Source organism: Phasianus colchicus, chromosome 20 (genome assembly GCF_987193195.1).
Source record: "Phasianus colchicus chromosome 20, bPhaCol1.hap1.1, whole genome shotgun sequence".
NCBI classification, from domain to species: Eukaryota; Metazoa; Chordata; class Aves; order Galliformes; family Phasianidae; genus Phasianus; species Phasianus colchicus.
This window is the reverse complement of record NC_143455.1, coordinates 3,660,681-3,680,198: the sequence shown is the minus strand read 5'-3', so window position 1 is coordinate 3,680,198 and position 19,518 is coordinate 3,660,681. Positions and strand designations below refer to the sequence as shown.

The 19,518-nt window shown below is 38.4% G+C and overlaps 2 protein-coding genes and 1 long non-coding RNA gene across 7 annotated transcripts; 2 read left to right on the top strand and 1 right to left on the bottom strand.

The window, feature by feature from the left end:
* On the top strand, positions 1-6,977 carry LOC116232645 (ketosamine-3-kinase-like). Of its 4 annotated transcripts, none has more exons than XM_031599170.2 (6): positions 1-213; positions 1,965-2,116; positions 3,154-3,245; positions 3,748-3,830; positions 4,211-4,333; positions 5,080-6,976. In XM_031599170.2, exons 1-6 carry the CDS (start codon positions 40-42, stop codon positions 5,416-5,418), a joined length of 963 nt encoding a protein of 320 aa, XP_031455030.2. In that variant the 5' UTR covers positions 1-39; the 3' UTR covers positions 5,419-6,976. The 4 variants fall into 4 exon arrangements, with proteins under 4 accessions (XP_031455030.2, XP_031455032.2, XP_031455031.2 ...); XM_031599172.2 differs by having other exon boundaries at positions 47-185; positions 5,080-6,977; XM_031599171.2 differs by lacking the exon at positions 1-213 and adding an exon at positions 231-537 and having other exon boundaries at positions 5,080-6,977.
* LOC116232649 (uncharacterized) lies at positions 2,776-19,493 on the bottom strand. Its single transcript, XR_004167738.2, has 3 exons — positions 19,368-19,493; positions 15,033-15,120; positions 2,776-3,220 (listed from the first exon to the last, which is right to left on the bottom strand). It is a non-coding gene; the product is annotated as an uncharacterized LOC116232649 (long non-coding RNA).
* FN3K (fructosamine 3 kinase) lies at positions 7,578-18,686 on the top strand. Of its 2 annotated transcripts, XM_031599175.2 has the most exons (7): positions 7,578-7,859; positions 11,150-11,301; positions 13,465-13,616; positions 14,391-14,482; positions 14,915-14,997; positions 15,857-15,979; positions 16,785-18,686. In XM_031599175.2, the coding sequence occupies exons 3-7, from the start codon at positions 13,474-13,476 to the stop codon at positions 17,121-17,123; spliced, it is 780 nt and encodes a 259-aa protein (XP_031455035.1). In that variant the 5' UTR covers positions 7,578-7,859; positions 11,150-11,301; positions 13,465-13,473; the 3' UTR covers positions 17,124-18,686. The 2 variants fall into 2 exon arrangements, with proteins under 2 accessions (XP_031455035.1, XP_031455034.1); XM_031599174.2 differs by lacking the exons at positions 7,578-7,859; positions 11,150-11,301 and adding an exon at positions 11,598-12,359.
* Positions 19,494-19,518: the final 25 nt, after the last annotated feature.

The window sequence follows — 19,518 nt, the reverse complement described above, 5'->3', positions numbered from 1 at the left end:
CGGCCCCGCCCCCCGTCGCACCGCGCAGCCGCTCCGCGCATGCTCAGTTGGGCGCTGTCCGCGGCAGGCGGCATGGAGGAAGCGCTGAAGCGGGAGTTGGGCACCGCGGTGCTCCGCGCTACCGGGCACCTGGGGGGCGGTTGTATCAGCCAGGGTCAGAGCTATGAGACGGACGGCGGCCGGGTGTATGTGAAGAGCAACTCTAAGCCGGAGGTGGGGAGGGTTTTTGAGGGCGGGGTGCGTGTGGCGAGCCTCTGGTTCGGCGCGGGGGGTCGCGGGGTTCTGTGAGAGCGGCCGCTCCTTGGAGGCGGGCTGGGCTCGGCCTCTTTGTGAGGTGGGGGGGCGGGTTGTCCGGCTGGCCTCAGGCGGTAGCCGGGTAAGCAGCTGGAGTCCAGGAGCTGGCCTGCTGCTGAGCTCGGAGATCTGCTTGCTTTGCCAGCTTGTGCCCCTGCTGCTGGTCCGGGTGCAGGGCAGGAGCAGTGCTGGTATCGCTGCAGCTGCACGTATGGTGGAAGTGTCCAGAGCGAGCTGTATTGGGTGAGGGTATGCGTGTTAGGTTGTGCTAACAGAACCACTCATTTCCTTCAGGAAGGAGCTTTTCACAATAAAGGATGTGTTCCACCGTTGTCCAGGACTTTCTCCTTTCAGCATCCAGTGCCAGCTGCTGTAGAAAGTAATCATCTGCCTTTGACAGAGATGATACAGCACAGCATACGTGTGTGGTGTGCTTGTTTAAAAATATAAAGACTGGGTGGAATTTACTTTAAAGGTACTCTGTGCTTGTGGCAGCCAAGTGAACAGTTCCATTGGACTAACCGAAGAACTTCTATTTGCATTTAATAACAAAAAATATTTTTTAAAGCTTGCCTGCGCCTATAGATGCTTCTAAATTTGTTGATGCTTCCTGATTGTATCAGGGAACTGATGATAAATGCACTGTAGGTGGTAATGCAGCAAAATACTGACATGCTGTGCTGCTCTGTGTGAGGCTGAAAACACTTTGAATTGAAACACAGCCATTCTACCGAGGCTTTTGTTCAGTGCGTGTTTAGGGATTCAGTGCAGTTAATTACAAGATAGGGCCATTGAAAAAGATCTATTCAGTAATTGTTGTTTTTTTTTTTTTTTTAATATTATAATTATTTTGCTCGTGTCTGTGGATTCCAAATGCTGATTAAAGCAAACTTTGCCAAGCAGTTGTAATGCAGTGCAGTGTGTGCAGCAATGGGGACATATCAGCAGTTTCTTTAAAAAACCAAAATCCTCTAGAAAATGCTTTTTTTTTTTTTTCAACTATTAGAGTTAACACCCAACTTTAACCTGTTATGATGATGTAGATGGAATTGCAGTGTTTACAGTTTCCTCCAAACAAAGATATTGTAGCAGTATTTCATTTTTGATCCTCTCACTGTATTTTGTGTATTAGTAATGGGGCTTGTACTGTTTCTGTTTTATTCATTATATTTCATTGCCTTTATCTTCAGCAAATATTACCAATTTCCCATGTGTCTTCTGCAACTCTGTGTAACTCTTCTAGAGCAGTATTTCTTCATGTGATTAGTGCCTCTGATGTCAGTGGAGCAACCCAAGGGAATAAACGTTACTCAAAGTGGATAATAGTCACAGAAATGTATCTTTCTAGTCATTTGCTTCATGGTCAATTAATAAAATACCACTTACATCTTATATACATGAGTTACATTCCTTCTATTGTAAACAGACAAAGTTGCTTTTGTGTTTATAGAGCATGGCAGAAACTAAGTCCCTTCAATGGAATCACTTTATGAAGTGAAATCTCTAATTCTAAACTGGTTGTCAGATGGGGTTTTTTGGATCTATCTCTGTCTTGTACATGCATTAACCTACTTGTTCCTTGTTTTTATTCAATGTTTACAGCCTTGATTGGTTTTATTTTCTTTAACTGGTGTTAATAGAGATTAATGCTTTCCTTTAATATTTGACAGGCTAGAAGAATGTTTGAGGGAGAAATGGCAAGTCTAGAAGCCATCCTGAAAACAGGGACAATAAAAGTGCCTAAACCCATCAAAGTTATAGACCTGCCTGGGGTCAGTACTCTGTTTGTGATGGAACATTTGGAAATGAGAGGCTTAAACAGGTAAAACACAGCAGTATTATTGCTTCTTTTGTCAGAAATGTTGACTGTCATGGCAATTAAATATCTTTTTTCTCGGGGTTGAGGGAAGGATTTTTTTTTTTTTGTGTCAAGTCAAGATACTTCTAGGAATTTATATAGCAGAGAACTATATAAAATACATAAAATACATCAGAATACTTCAGCTTGTAAGTCAGGCCATACATCAGTAAGTGTGTGTGGTGTTGTTTAATTTTATAATACTTAATTATTTTTAAATCATTGTTTTTTACAGTAAGGAAAACTACTTATTTGGTCAGTTGTTTTTATACAATTGCATTTGATATAAGAACCAGTGTTTATTATTTCTTCTCATGAAAATGGAAAGCCACTTCCAAACATGATTGCATTCAGATTTCATTTTATTTTTTCAATAGCTCTCACACAGATTTTGATGGCTTTAAGCGTTTGGCCCTTTTCTGTTGCAAATGCTTGAGTAATTTAAAAAGCAGTGAGTATTTCCCTCCAGTTTCATTAGGAGATAGGCATAGCTGATTTCCTGTTTCAGTCTCAAAATTTCTGCAGCCAGCATAGTTTTTAATTTGTTAAGACAACTCAGTGAATTCCAAGAGAAAGAGCAGAAATTCTACTGTGTTTTTGCTGACTAAGATGAGAAGGGTACAAATGTACCCCCTGACCTTCAAATTTCAGGAGATAGCTATGATATGTATTAATGAAAAGAAAATGGAGAAATGACCTTGCTTTAAATGACTGTGCCTTTAGAACTAGGGAGAGATGTGAGAGGTGAGACAGGAGAAGTAGCATAGTGTCATTCATATGGGAGGCAATTGGCTGCAAGAGTTGTTTGTAATTACAGCAGGACTTTCCTGAACTGTGTAGAGGGCAAACTTTTATTTAAAAAATAAAAAGAGAAGATACAATGAAGGCCATCATACTCTTTGGTCTCATAGGCCTTTTAGAGAGAAGAAGGCAGAATTAGTGACAGATATAAAGAAGAGTCCGAGTTCTGTCTTCTTTGCTAAGGATACTTTTGTTTCTAGGCATTCATCAAAGCTTGGAACACAACTGGCTGATCTCCACCTTCATAACCAGCAACTTGGAGAGAAACTGAAGAAAGAAGAGAGCACAGTTGGTACAGTACAGCTGTTAATGAATTTAGCCTAGTTAATAATCTACAAAACAGTTAAATTAGTTTCTGCTATTTCAGGATACGTTTTTTTCTCCCACTAAAGATGTCCTAAGAATATCTGTGGAAGAAACACCCAGGCTCAGTGGGGATGGGTTTGTTTTGTTTTGCTTCTGTTTGTTCTGTTTTGGACTTCTGTAAGCAAAATGATTATTCAGTTTGGACCCTTGAAATCCTGAACTGTGGCTTCTACAAGGACAGGATATTAGAGCAGATGTACTACCTTAAAATATGATGATGAATTTATAATGTAGTTAATTTACATTGAGCTCTAAAGTTAACTGATAGCAGCAACCATTGTAACAAAAAGTATATTAACATGCAATTTTTTAAAAATCTCAGTAGGAAAAACTTTCTACCTTTCATTGTATAGATTTTAAGGTCCATTTATAATTTAGATGATTAGAATCTTATCATTGGTATTGGATTTTTGTCTTTGGTTTGAAAGGTAAAGGGCAAGGGCAAATGGAAGTCCAGTTTGTGGATCAATTTGGCTTTCATACAGTTACCTGCTGTGGCTATCTTCCACAGGTAGGTTGCACTTCATGAGAGTGATAGAATTTTATTTAATTTGCCTTGAACAAAGGGCCACAAATATTGTAATAGAAATTCATTTATATCTGACATTTTAAAAAGAAAAAGCATTGTTTAGCCTGTGAAAGAAAGTTGTGCCTTGGTCACCACTTACAGATGCATCAGACATCCATTCCTCTTCTTTTTTTTTGTATTTTAGTGCTCGGTATTTTTCCCCTATTTTAACATTTTAAGATACTTTTTATTAAAATTGTAACATTTACTATTCAAGCTGTTTTCAGCATAAAGGTTGTATATTCCTCCAAAGTTATATTTGAAAAAAGAAAAGCTGTCTATTGTGTGATGTAGAACCAACATCTGCAATCCTCTTCTTTCAGGTGAATGACTGGCAGGCTGACTGGATCACTTTCTTTGCCAGGCAAAGAATCCAGCCCCAAATGGATATGATTGAAAAGAATTCAGGAGACAGGGAAGCAAGAGAACTTTGGGCACGACTTCAGGTAAAAGTTCTTTCAGTTGTTTAGATTTTCTTGTCATAAAACAGAGTTCCTCTTTGTTATGCCTCAGTGCTGTTGGGAAGACACTCAAAGACTCCAGCTTTTAGAGATTAAAATGCCTTTTAGTCTAAGTTTCACTGGCTTTTGCAAGTTACTCTATAATCTAAAATGAACGTGTGCCAAATGCCATTTGGCCTTACTGTCTGGGAAATTCTAGATCAAGTTCACATTTCTCTTTCCCTCAAAAACATTTGTGATGAGGAATGTATATTTGGAGTGCTGTTCTGCATGCTCTTCTTTGTTTAAGATTTGTGTCTGATTAAGTGACTGCAGTATTAGGTGTTTGGGTGCTGTTTTGTAGAAATCTTCTCAAGGTTGTCAGGAGTATCTAATAATCAGGAGCTTTCTAATAATGATAAAATGAGTTTGCTTAGTATTATTTTTTTAATCTATTAAATGCTACGTAGCTGAATTTAGTTTTACATTTTGAAATCTGGAATGCTAAAAAAAAACACATGAACAATTCAGTGACTGGTTGTCATCTGCTTCCTTTTGTGTAAAAATAGAAATTCTTTTAATTTTATCTGCATCTTTGTTGATGAGGTCCTATGGTGTTCCAACTTAATTTTTTTAAACTGATTTTTAAGAAAGCATGAATTCAACTCGGCAACCTTTGCATCTATGTGGATAAAACCATGTAATCATTCACAGATTTATTACTGATATGTCTTGCTTTTCTTCCCCTGCAGCTGAAGATACCCAGTTTGTTCTGTGATGTAGAAATTGTTCCTGCTCTCCTGCATGGAGATCTCTGGGGAGGAAATGTTGCAGAGGATGATTCTGGTCCGATTATTTTTGATCCAGCTTCCTTCTATGGCCATTCAGAGTATGAGCTTGCAATAGCTGGGATGTTTGGTGGTTTCAGCAGTTCTTTTTACTCTGCTTATCACAGTAAAATTCCCAAAGCTCCAGGGTTTGAAAAGCGTCTAAAGCTTTATCAGCTTTTTCACTACATGAACCATTGGAACCATTTTGGTTCAGGGTACAGAGGGTCTTCTCTAAACATTATGAGAAATCTGGTAAAGTGACTTCTTGCTCAAGCAGGATGCTGCCTGTGTTGCTTGGATAAGTGTACACTTGGTGATGCAACTACAGGGGTGGCAATGTTAAAATAGCTATTAGATCCTCGACCCCACTGCCCAGCTTAAGACCTAGAATCAGTGAGTCCTACTGAGTACCAGATATGGCATATTCTCCCTTTTTAGCTGTTTTAGTTAGAGAGGGAAATGGAGGAGTTTATTTGGTTGTATAAAAGATCCACTGATGTCAAGAAGGCATTGTGTGCTTGAGACTAGGCAAGTTAATAGAAATTAAAGCACTCAAGTGTAAATTATTTGGAAGAAGATTTCTTAGGGACCAGTTGCTCTTAAGAGTAGAGAAATGCCAGGGATTGCATTTGTACTCTAATGGAAAATATTAGAGGAGTGTTTGTGAAATGGAAATCTGCTTTTCTTAATTACTGAGCAGATGGCGAGAAAATTTGCTCCTTGCTTTTTGCTGTTCCTCCTTCCTGTTCCATGATAGATTGCTCAGATCCCTTCAAGTCTTAATTTCCAGTTAGGTGCGTGGAAACAGTATTAACAAAATATTTGGACAGCCAACAAGACAATTTTGTAATTGAAACTGTAAAAAGGGATTTGGACTTGTTAATCATTTTGTTAATGCAATTTCATTGGATGGAAACTGCTTCTCATTCTGTTGAAAAGCAGCGTGAAATTTATATTTTTCTGACATGCATTTTGATGCCACATGACCTTCCTGTAGGCTGTTCTGTGCTTGCCAGTCAGCCAGTTTCCACCTAGAGTAATTTTATTTTCACTGAAACTAGCTCTATTTTCTGAGTTATACTTTTGTCTGATAGCATGCATTCTTAAAGCAGAATTTCTCAAGTAAGACACTCTACTTGTGTATATCATGTGAAGATGTGCACCTTCCTGTTAATGACAGAGTACTTCTTGATTGCTGTCATTGCCCACAGGCTAATGCTATCAAACTGTACATTCCTCACATAAATTATGTAGTTTAGCCTACAGGTGCCCTAAGTTAACTTATTTTTTTCAGTACCCACTAAGTGCACTTTTTAGCTCTTGGGATAAGAGACATGGAACCAAAAGAAGTTCAGATGTAATTTACAGAACAGCAACTCTTCATCACTGCCAGAAATGATTTAATGATAGCTTTGCAGATTAGCTACTTGTTGTACTTGCAAGATAATACTAAAACCCTGCTGTTTTTTATATAGGCTGGTAATGAAATTGCAGTGCAGGAGTGCCAGGTATGTGAGATAAATGCATGACTCCTAACATAAACTTTAAGTGTTTGGGAATGATTTGAATTAAAAATATTTTTCACTGGATATTGAAAGATCATTGAAAGTTTTCTAGTTGTTGGTTTTGCAGTTATTTGTAAGGATTGGAAGCAATTTTAGGGAAGACAATCACTTGATATAACTTTGCATAGTTCTACCACTGTACTCATTGGCTGTTGAACTTTTGCTGCAAAAAGCTGTAAAGCCTTGCTTGGTAGAATAGCTGTTCCTTTTGTCTTGTTTCATAATAAAAAAGTTTTCCCTATTGCTTATCATTGTCTCTCTTTTCTGAATTAAAACATTACTTGCTTTCATTCTTGGGGAATGTTTAGCCCCTAGTTTGGTGGACATAGTACACAACAAAGACAATGATGGAAGCACAGCTATGCATTTTAATTTGGAACTGGAAAAAACATAAGTAGTTGTTCACATGCAGACAGGACCTCAATTGATACAAAGTTTTTAAGCTGTGTGTGTTTTGTCAGCTATTTGGATACTGTTGATGAACTGTACCCACTGTGCCCATGTTCTTAAACCGATTGTGCAAACTTAACATTCCATAACGCAGCTGGATTGAAGAATTTTTGTCAGTAGTCAATCTGTTTAGATCTCTTAATAGCTCTTCTTCGTATATCTTCCTAAAAAGGTAAAAGTTATTTAACAAAATTGCAGGGTTTATGAATCTTCAACAAATCTTCAGCATCTTTTACATTGCTAAAATACTTAAGTACTTAAAATACTTTTAACTTCTCACCTTCTGGTCATAACAAAAGTGGATTTTCTGTCAGCCATAGGCAAGAGTGATAAATGCTAAACCTTCAGAGATAACCTTTTCCCAATAGAACAAAAAATATTTTTGTGACTGAAGGAATTGTATGTAGGTTATGCAAATGGCAACAATTCTGCTTAGAGTTTTAGTTTTCAGCATATTAGAGTTTTTGGGATTTTTTTAAAGCTATTTTAAGTACATTCTAAGTTTAAAATGACAGGGTATGTAAAGAGGAATAGAAACAGAATGTAACAGAGAACTATACCATGGATACCATAGTTCTGCATTCTCAAAAACAGCAGTTTAACTAGAGGATGGGGAAGAGGATGAGATCTTTTCTGAAAGCAAGCTGCTGGTGAAACCTAAGGAAGAAACTGCTCCAGTTCCCTAAGGTAGTTTGTTTTTTTTTACATATGGATATTGTATAGTACCACTTTTAATTCTTGTCGTCAATCATTTTGTTTTGTGTCCCAGGCATGCCTCTATTACTCTTTATCTCATAGTTTAAAGTTGGTGTGTCCTTCTTTTCCTTCCCAACTTGTTCTTCCTCTTAGCTTCTTCCATACATTCTGAATCTGGCAGATGTGCTTCCTGTTACCTATACTCTCATTTAGTATTTCCTTGTTCTGTATCATAGTTCTGCTGACTTTGCATTCCTATGTGAACAAGGAAAAAGGATTAAAAAAACAACACAAACTTTTATTTTAAATGCAGTGTAGGTACCCTTGTGGAAATTCATTGAGGTGTTACTGTTCCTTTCTCAAGATGGTTCACGCTGCATGTGTAGCACACAGAGATGAAGGCATCTCAAGATGTGATTTCAGTCCTTGCTAATGGCACTTATTTCAGTATTCACACATCTTACTGTTGGTTTTCAATACTTCGAATATCAGGTCTTCTGCATCTTTATCTTAAACAGAGCAACCAAGAACTTTGAAATTACCTCCATAAGAATTTCTTTAGTGAGGTGGGATTTAATTTGTGCGTAATTTCAATAACATCAGTTTCTAGGAAAGTTTAGGTTGGGTCACCAGTTCAGTTTGGTTCTTAAGGCAGGCAGACTTATGAGGACAGAACCTACTCAGGTCTTTATCTGCTCTGATTATGAAAACTTCCAAGTATGGAGGCTGCACAAGTGCCCTGGGCAAATCTGTTCCATGAATTGACTGTCCTAATGAACATGCACCTGCTTTGAGCCTCTGTTTCTGCTGCATTACTTACAGTTCCTATGTGCCCTATTCTTCTTTGTCATTATCACTGAATGCTGCCGTCTGTTTGGTTTTGTGTCCTCTCCTGCAGGTAGGAGTGTTGCTCTCTACTACTGTTTCTCTTCCTGCTTTTCATCTTTGCTATTGTTCCATAATTGATCTGGTGATTTTAACTCATGTTGGACTCTTCTAGCAGAAATGAAAACATCTGGGAAGCGATACATAGCTTGTCCTGTAGGCACTGTTTGTGCCAGGATTTAAGGAGAAAGTGTCTGATAATTAAATTACACCAGAAACAAAAATAGCTGCTGTTTAATTTCATTAAGGACTGGATTAAATCTCAAGAAATTAACTGAAATTTCCCGAGATAATTTATACTGAGCTACAGCCTGTGCTATTATACTGAAGATAGGATCTGCGCTATTAAAGGAGCTATTAAAGGAATTACTTGTCCTTGGATAGCTCTTAACTGAGCAACAGTGATGTCTGTCAAAAGAATAGAGGTTTTTTTATGATGAAAAATCTTTTGTTTTTGACTTGGACTGCTTTATATACTTTTTTTATATTTTTTTTTTCTTATAATTCTTCAGATGATTTTCTCCCGGAGGAGCAAAACCCATCTTTTTTCTTGGTATGCATTGGAATATCTGTTTTCTGTATATTCTGAGGTATCTGAAAACAGATGTTAGACATAATAATGAGCAAAACAAGAAGAAAAGAGAAGGGAAACAGAACAATTGCAACCTGCAGTACAGCATAACGTGAGGACAAGTCTCAAACCAGGAAGCTGGAGCGCTCGTGGGATTTGGCCATGGTGCTGAAGTGACCACGTGCGGAGGTTGCAGTTAGGTACTACTGGCTGTCTAAAACACTTCCTGCGGGCACCTGGGATGCTTATGAATTGTTTCATTTTGTGTTTGGAAGCTTTTTGTCTGGATGAACAGAAATGTTAAAAACAAGAGGAGCTCTGCAGAGAGGGACCCGGGTGTCCTGGTGGACGACAGGTTGGCCATGAGCCAGCAGTGTGCCCTTGTGGCCAAAAAGGCCAATGGCATTCTGGGGTGCATTAAAAAGAGCATGGCCAGCAGGTCGAGGGAGGTGATCCTCCCCCTCTACTCTGCCCTGGTAAGGCCTCATCTGGAGTACTGTGTCCAGTTCTGGGCTCCTCAGTACAAAAAAGACAGGGATCTCTTGGAAAGAGTCCAGCGGAGAGCCACAAAGATGGTGAGGGCCTGGAGCATCTCCCCTATGAAGAAAGGCTGAGTGAACTGGGTCTCGTTAGCCTTGAGAAGAGAAGACTGAGAGGGGACCTGATCCAGGTCTATAAATATCTAAGGTGTGGGGGGCAAAGTGGCGAGGCCAGACTGTTTTCAGCAGTGTGCGGAGACAGGACAAGGGGAAATGGCCAGAAGCTGGAGCATAGGAAGTTCCGCACCAATGTGTGCAAGAACTTCTTTACGGTGAGGTGACGGAGCACTGGAACAGGCTGCCCAGGGAGGTGGTGGAGTCTCCTTATCTGCAGATATTCAAGACCCGCCTGGACGCCTACCTGTGCGACCTGGTGTAGGGATCCTGCTTTGGCAGGGGGGTTGGGCTCGATGATCTCTGGAGGTCCCTTCCAACCCCTACGATTCTGTGATTCTGTGAAGAGCATTCACCTGCACTTTTCTGGTTAAGTATTGATCAAGAGTTGAAGCAAACAGAAGTCTGGCCAATCTCTTGGCTACTATATAAGTGATGTGATAGATTTGGATTAACACAATCCTATCCCCAGTTTAAACTAAAACATTAAAATACTGAAAGAAGTGTTATAATAAATAACTTTTGACATCTTTGGAAACTATAGAAGAGAAATCTGTGGTATACTAGATTGCAGAAAATTGAGCTTCAATAGGAACATTGTGGATTAAATCTATTATCTTTTTTTTTTTTTTTTAATTGTTCCTAACTGGTAAATAGAAGAACAACTTATGATACATATCCCTTTGAAGAAAAAAAGGGTCTCACGCTTTGTTGCAAAACAAACAAACAGCTTCACTCCTTTCCCCAGATGCTCAGTTGAAACTTCTGGTATGATTCCTTGTTTTCAGCAGTTGGGGATCATAGCTTTAATGGTAGAGTACTCTTTAGGGCTTCATATACCTGAAATTCAAATGGCTTTATATTTTTGCTGTCTGTGAATAAGTCGTATGATCTAATGGCCTCAAAGTGTTTGAAATTCACAACCACGAATTGAGTTGCTTTAAGTGCATGTGCACTGGCTTACTGTAGTTTAATGTTCACACTGAGCTCTTAGGCTTTTAAGCTTTCTTTGGTCTCTGTATAGTTACTTGCTTCTGCAATCTGTGCCTGCTCTTTGGCACAGGTTCTCATGAGAATGTGTGGACAAACTACATAAGACTCCTAGAGGAAGTGCTGACTTCTCTACCTTTCCCGAACACCACTTTCTGTAACTCTATTGATTTATTTTACAGCTAGTATGTCAGTGCTGTGGTCCTTATAAAATATTACATCTGGACTTCATAAAAGGATTGCCAGAACATCCACTTGTTACTTCAGACATATGATGCAAAGGGCCAGCCAGATTATGGAACCTTGGATATGAAACAGGAACTGCCAGATTGTGGTATGCTAGGACTCAGTGATAGCTATATAAATAAGTATATTCTGTTATTTGAACAAATAATGTAGAGTCTGGGTTTCAGGAATAGTTACTTTATAACTGAGATTGTCTGTGCATTCTGAGTATTAAGGGATTAAAATGAGTGCCACCAAGGGCTCTTCTTTCTGCATGTTATAGATTATGAAATAAGATAAAAAGGTGAGATTATTTCCTAAAAAATCACATTAAATCAGGAGAAGCACGTAGGAACAGTAATGTCTCAAATTTATTAGAAGTTTTTACTCTGAATTTTCACTTTGTAACATCCTATTTTACTGAATTGAAATTACTTTCAGGCAATAAAAAGCTCTTGTTTCTTGCAAAATTACTTCTGATATCTCAGCAATGACAGCAGAACTCCAGTTCATGCAAATCAGAGCGAAAACGAAATACTTGCCATGTTTGTGTTGGTTGACTTACAGTCAGCGATGTGATTCAACAGCAGACTAACAATTTGTTATTGGTGTCTTGAAGCACCACAACAACGCAACACGAGCGCGATTCGTAGAGTTGCATTTAGACTCCCTCTAGTGGATTTGTTTAAGAATTACTCTTCCACCAAAGCAAACAGAGCTTAAAAAAGAAAAACGGGTTCAAACTACAAATACCAGCAGCTCTCAGCGCTGTTGAGAAAGGACCCAGGACACACCTCTCGATCTTATTCTGCGAATATTTTTTTCTTCTATGCGAGCCGATGGGAAGCGAGGCACGTTGGAACATTATCTCTGGATTGACTTTTATTTTTTGGCTGCTATTTTTTTAATTTGGTTGATAGCCCTTCCTGCCTCATAGCAGCGTGACAGTGAAAGAAGGACCCAAACCTTTAATCTTGTTTTGCACTGGATTTAGCAGGAGACAATTGCAGAAGCCTGCGAATTACCATGGAAAAGATCCTGAAAACAGAATTGAAAACTTCAGTTCTGAAGGCCTTTGGGAGCTCGGGAGGAGGATATATTAGCCAAGGCCAAGCTTATGAAACAGACAGTGGACGAGTATTTGTTAAAATCAACCACAAGCCTCAGGTTAATGCTAGCAGATATTTAACTGTTAATGTTATTGTATGTAGAGAGCTTTTCTCTTATAAAAACAGATGATGGCTGATTTAGAGTTCTGCATTTCCAGGCTGACTGATTTCAGCTTTTGTTTCAGTTTTCTTTTAAAAGCTGTGGGCTACTTTATGTCAGGTGTTAACAGAGCGAGTTTAGGTAATGGAAAATGAGATCTAATGCATAGTGATAATAACAACAGGAATTGTTGTTGTTACATGTAAACAAGGGGCTGAGTACAGAGCTGTTATTGTAGTACTTAGTTTGGAAAAGCCTAAAGCTGAATTTGCATTCACTGCATTCCTTTTAATATTTCAGTGGGAAGGGAGGAAACAAAGAATGTCAGTGCTAAAATTCATGGTTTTTTTTTTTTTTTTTTTTTTTGCTCTGTTGATTTGGTTTGTTTGTTTTAAGCTGTAAAGATTTCAAACTTCCCCTTGGTTGAATTTTCTACCATAAGATTCTTGCAAATGTTCAGGCTTTTCTTGGCTTTTCTGTTACTAAATGAATACAGTACTTGATTGGTGGTTTTGGTTTTGTTTTTTTGGTTTTTTTTGCAATACAGTGCAGCAGAAACTTGCTTTATCAGTATCTAAAATATCAATATCTTAAAGCACCTTAAAACTGCTGTGAAAAACAACATCTTCCCTTCAAAAATGCAGAGTACAGGTTTAGACTTTGTACTTTCATCTCATCTGGTGGTCATTGACCTGTATGGAAATGAGAACCAGTTTAAGGATTCAGTCTTTTACTGCATTTAGTAGTGGCCAACTGTGGTTTTGAAGGGAGATGTCTTGGGTTTTATCCTTAGACATCCTGTTATGTCTGAGTAGTTTATCTCCATAAACAACTGGGAGTTCAAGGTGGAATATTACATATCCTACTACCTGGAACTAATTGGCACAAAAAAAGAAGAATAATAAAATAAGGTACTGAAGTCTCATTGTATGGATTGAAAGCTATGTTCTTTTTACCAAGGTAAACTTAATTGTTGTAAATCTGTAAACAATACTATTTTTTCCTGAAGTACTTGTTGCAAACATCTCTATTTTAGCTGAAGGATATTCTTTTTCCTTGACAGGCTAGAAAAATGTTTGAGGGGGAAATGGCAAGTTTAGAAGCAATTCAGAAAACCAATATTGTGAGAGTGCCTCAGCCTATTAAAGTAATTGACCTTCCTGGAGGAGGAGCAATGTTTGTCATGGAGTACCTAAAGATGAAGCACCTCAACAAGTATGTACATCTGTACCTCTTCTTCTCTTTTTTTGGAATATTTTCTTAGGAACATCCTGATTGCAGCTGGGAACAGGTTAATTTTGTTCCTTGTACCTGGTATGCTGCTCTGTTTTAGATGAGAATAATGTTGATAACGCTGTTGTTGCAGAGCAGTGCTTACATTAAGTCAAGGACTTTGTCAACTTCTCACACTGCCCTGCAGAGAGGAGGCTGGGGTGCACAAGAAACTAAACAAACACTGGGAGAGTTGGCCAGGGGGTGGGAGGCACTGCTCAGGGTCTGGCTGGGTGTAAGTCAGCAGGTGGTGAGCATTACATTGCATACAACAATTACGTTGTGCATCACTTGTTTTGTACATTCTCTGTCCTTTATGTTGACCTATGAGGTTTTTTGTTGTTTTGTTTTTTATTTCGTGATGCTCTCCCCCATCCCTCCTTGGGGAGAATGAGTGCTTATCTGTCCATTGGCTTAAAACACAACACTTGGTCAGAGATACAGCAAGTATTTATCGAGATTGATGTTTCTACCTTTAAGCATGCAACCTTGTGGGTGTTTCTTCTTTTTTTCCAAGAACATAATTTATCCCTTTTTACTATCACATTTAATCAGAGTTTTTGTCTAGCTATTTGCTCCCTATTATGTACTCATGAAGTTTATTATTTCTGTCAAATGCAAAACCTTACACTTGGACATAATGAATGGAGATTTTTTTCCTGTAATGTTTTGTTCATTTGTTCAGTTTCAGTTTTGTTTTGTTCTTTGATCCTCCAGATATTCTTCAAAGCTTGGCGAGCAGATAGCAGATCTTCATCTTTATAACCAGAAACTTGGAGAGAAATTGAGAAAGGAAGGAAATACAATTGGTAGAGTATAGATTTTTGTGTACTGAAACAAAAATAATGCATTTGGCTGTGGTTTAGTAGTGTGTTGTTATACAGTCAGTACTAGGACACTGAGTTGCTAAGCCCTGTCAAGAATACTCATTACTAGCTTGCAGTTTCAGTTTATGCTTGTAGCCATCAACTTCAAAATCATGTGGGTAGCATTGGAGCAGCTTAGTCTCTTATTTGCTATAGTACTTTATTTAGTTTATTGTTTAAAGCTCTTTAATTTTTACATTTTTTTTTTCATGTTCTTTCCATTTTTAGAGGGCATTAAGACAGTGGAAAAACTGTAACTTATATTTGCCCATGCTTACATTTATTTTTTGTATGCCTATCATCTGAAATGTAGCCCTGTGTTTGCAGACCTTGCTATATAAAGATCTCAAAACTGCCTGTGTTTATGTTTCTTAGGTAAAGGAGCCAGTTACTCTGAATTTCAGTATGTGGATAAGTTTGGATTCCATAAGGCCACTTGCTGTGGTTATATAGCACAGGTATGTTGCCCATTTGTGAAAGCTGATGTACTCACATGGTTCTGTGAACTCCTTAGATGAAGGTTTGTTTCATCGGCCTTCAGCTTTTGGATAATAATTCTGCTTTAACATCTTCATTTTGACCTGATGGTGAAGGGAATATGATGGCTCTTCAATGTGTGTAGCTTGCTACCATGCATGTACCAAGTAAACAGAGTGGACTGAATAAGAATTTGAAATTATTTGGTGGTTCTTTAGCCTTGTGATACTTAATAGAATAAGCATCTCTTCCTCAACCATGTCTTTGTTTTGGGTTTTCTAAGCTCCTACTGCACAGGTCTTAAATAGTAAAATCCACTGTTGTTAGAGGGCTTTATCACTTAAGACATTGGAACTCTCTCTGAGATAAATCAGCCGTTTGCTGGCTGTGCATGACTGAGTTTCATCCTATTAATTGACTGAATCAACATACTATTATTTGAAAGACCTTGTTAAGTACAGCTTTATACCAAAGTAGAAACACATTGTCTAAAAGAAATAAACCAATCCTTAAGTATTTCCAGAATGGCTTTGGAATATAATATGGAACAACTGAAATGGGCTCACCAGAGCCTATATCTCCATAACATGTTAAGAAAATGTCAATGAATGAAAATAGGGAGAACCTCAACTTACACCTCATGTGAAAGATGGACTCACTAAGGCATGGAAGAAAGCATCACTTGAAACTGAGCAATTAACTGAATGACTAATAGAATTCTAATTATCATGTCTAATACCAACATCGTGTCAGTATCAAACATCTTAACTTGATATGTATTATTAATATTGACTGTGCATATCTTGAAATAGTTCTAAGTGTCTGCATCATGTCTTCTAGGTGAATGAATGGCAGAGTGATTGGCCTTCTTTCTTTATTCGTCACAGACTCCAAGCTCAACTGGATTTGATTGAAAAAGATTATGGAGACAGAGAAGCAAGAGAGCTTTGGTCACAGCTAAAGGTATGAACTGTATCTTAAATGTGTGGGTTTTTTTTGAATGTTAGAAATATGTATCAGTGGACTTTTAAATGTATTCATAGCAGGCTTACATAGCTTTTCATGAGCAACAGTAACTGGATTAGCTTCACGGCTGGCCCAACAACACAGTCAACTGAAAGAGTTTGTTACTCTTCCAATTTTTTTTGTTATTTTTTTTTTAATAAGATAGTGAAAATAAACCTGCAAGTCTGCACTGACATATGTCTTTGATTATAGCTAATAGTAATACATTAAATCCTAAGAACTTGCTGTTGCAAACTGCAGAACATTCTGCTGCCCAGACAGAATTTTTAATTGCTCCAGGCTCACAGCTGAGGCTGGTTCAGTCATACTCTATACAGTGGCTATGGAACAACTAGGAAGGCATTCCTCTTCAAGTTCCATGGCACAAATATCTATATATCAAATTATATATATCAACCATTGCCCTTTTGTCACTGAAACCATTTATTTTATATTTCTTGTGACCAACTGTACTATTAACGTTTAGAGACAACACGTAATTATAGATGTTGATACTAGAATGTGAATTCAATGAGTTGCTAAGCTCTGTCAAGAATAATCAGAACACTTACTACTTGTTTACAGCTTAGGTTTATGCTTATAGCCATCAACTTCAAAATGGCTTAATGAGGACTGAAAACAGGTAGTATTTGAGCAGCTTAGTCTCATTTCTTATTGTACTTTGTTTATTTAATATTTTAATATTTTTATTTAATATTTTATAATATATTTTATTTTTACATGTTTGTTCATATTCTTTTAGGTAAAGATTCCTGAAATGTTTTCTGATGTAGAAATTGTTCCTGCTCTACTGCATGGGGACCTGTGGGCAGGAAATGTGGCTGAGGATGACTCCGGGCCAATCATCTTTGACCCTGCTTCCTTCTATGGCCATTCAGAGTTTGAACTGGCCATTGCTGGAATGTTTGGTGGGTTTAGCAGCTCATTTTTCTCTGCCTATCACAGTAAAATACCCAAAGCTCCAGGATTTGAGAAACGAAATAAATTGTATCAGCTCTTTAATTACATAAATCACTGGAACCATTTTGGGACAGGGTACAGAGGACCTACAATAAATGTAATGAGAAAACTTTTAAAGTAACCAGTCAGGGACTAATTTCTCAAACCAAAGTAATTAGCAGCCTCTGCTTATCAGATGTAACACAAGCTAGAAATCACACACGACAAGGCTTAGTATACTTTTGAGCCTCACTAAATGTTAAAAGTGATTGCCTAATTTTTAACATATAGTAGTTGACTAGCACAGATTCATATGAAGAAAAAACTGCATTGTTTCTGAAGACTCCGCTGGGTTGGGAAGTAGCACTACAGCCAATTTCACCTTATTCTGTACAAAGCCTTACTTCCTACCTGCTGCATTTCCACAGTTGTTTGCAACTTGCTGCTTCTGTCGGTCTCTCATTACTGAGAGTTACTGCTGTGGGACTGAGGTGCTGGAAGTAATTGTTGGTTTCTTAGCTCATTTGTTTTGTTTTGCTTTAGTTTTCTCTTCTGCCTTTGTTTTGGTCTTTTTACCTGTTTATGTTTGTCTTCGTTTCTTTCCTATGTAAGGGTTATTACATAATATCCAAAATTTAAGTCAGATTTTATGAATGTGAAACTAAAAACATTCTGGTTTTGATTTAAAGGTAGGCAGGGTCCTTTGGACTGCAACTGACACTAGCATTCCTAATATTTATTTTAATGTAATTAAATGTTTCTTTGTGTTTCCCTGAGAAATTCATTTGAGTAGTTTTTTCTTAAGAGTGATGCTGCTGTAGTTCCTTGGTAATTAATTATATGGTCAGAAAATGCATTGTTACAAGTTTGATAATACAAGCTATTAAAACTATATTATTATGTGTAATACTCTGATGGTAACATTTAAATAACTGTGAAAACATAGCAAACAGTAGGAGGGATACTTGTTTGCATAACAAGTATCAATTTTGCTGTGTTGGTTGGTGCCTGATGCATTTCATTTTTAGAAGATAATGTACAGTAGGCAAAGCTAGTCTGCTCTGCCAGTGCTGCTTTATTGAAGGAACGGTGTCAAACTGGATAGATTTATCTTTTTTAGTATTCCTGATGTTCTATTTTTATAGAAAATAGGCAGTGAAGATGTGGGGAGAAAACTGCAACAAAGATACTGGCATACAGTGTGAGCTTGGGTATGTTAGTGACATATTTTTTTAAATGAAAGTAGTAAGGAAAAAAAAAAAGTAAGTATGGTCCAACAAATGCTTAAGTGAATGAGAAAATGAGAACGACAGAACTTATATTTTCAGGGTTCAGATGGTTGTAGTGATTCATATCCTAAATATTATATTCAGAAATATCAAATGACTTCATGTAAGTTTTATGTGGATGTGCTATAGAGAGTTCTTAGATTTTTTGTAATTTATACTATTTAAAAATAATTATCTAAATATTCTGTAGGTTTTTTTTTTACTTCCTTGATTTTGAGCTCCAGTTAGTGGGGTTATAACACTTGATATAATTATAACAGTGGAAAAGTGGAAAAATAGAGTGAGAATACAGTTGAAATTGTGTCTGAATGAACAATGAAGTGCTGAGTCATTATTCATATTTGCAGTTCAGGTAGTGCACTGCAAATACATGTGAGCTTAAGATTTATTGTTCAATAAAACACTTGTGTTGCAGAAATCAGGCGTTTGGTGTACCTGCCTTCTGTGGTTGTGTTTTGTGTTAATGAACGTGATCCTGAAGATGGATATTTGAGCGTTGTTGGAGTTCCCAGCTCCTGGGAAACAGAAACCATCTGTTCCTGTGCAGTCTGAAGTTTTCCCCTGTATCTTATTTTGCAGCCGACAGGGAATGAATGAGCACCTCTGGGGTTGCCCCACCTCACCCAAGCTTCTTTGGGGCCCGTTCCTTAGGCTGTGCTCTCTGTCAAGCAAAAGGATAACGTGAGGTGACTGACTTTATTCAGTGTCTGCTTTAGGTTCTGACTTCAGCGTGCCAAGAGAGGAGCGGCCACGTAGTGCTGTTGTTGTGTGGTAAAAAGGAGCTGTGGGATGGAAGTGGGTGGAAATGCGGTGGTCTGAGGGGCACATCTTCCTCAGGAACAGGGCAGGAATGATGCTGAGCTGAGGACCGCTAACTGCTGAGAGGGGCACACGTGAACCTGCTTGTATCTCTTCCCCTCTCTGCAATGCTGAAAGCGACAGCTATTGCACCTTTGCGGTTTGGGTAAGAGTCCACCATTACCCCCCGCACCTCAACCACGACGCGATTAAGAAATGGCGGTGGTTACAGATAACGCTGCACTCCAGCTGCCTTCTGCGTTTTGCAACCTGTGCCCAGTGCTTGAAGCCAAACTCACCGCGGGTGTCACAGCCGCGACAATCCCTCACGCTCCCCAGCGCCCGCAGCACAGCGCCGCCCGCTCCTCAGCCCCCGCCCCGCACAGGGGTGGAGCCGTCCGTGCGTTTTTTGGTCCCGCGCGGCGCTCCGTAGGAGGAGGGCTGGCTCTG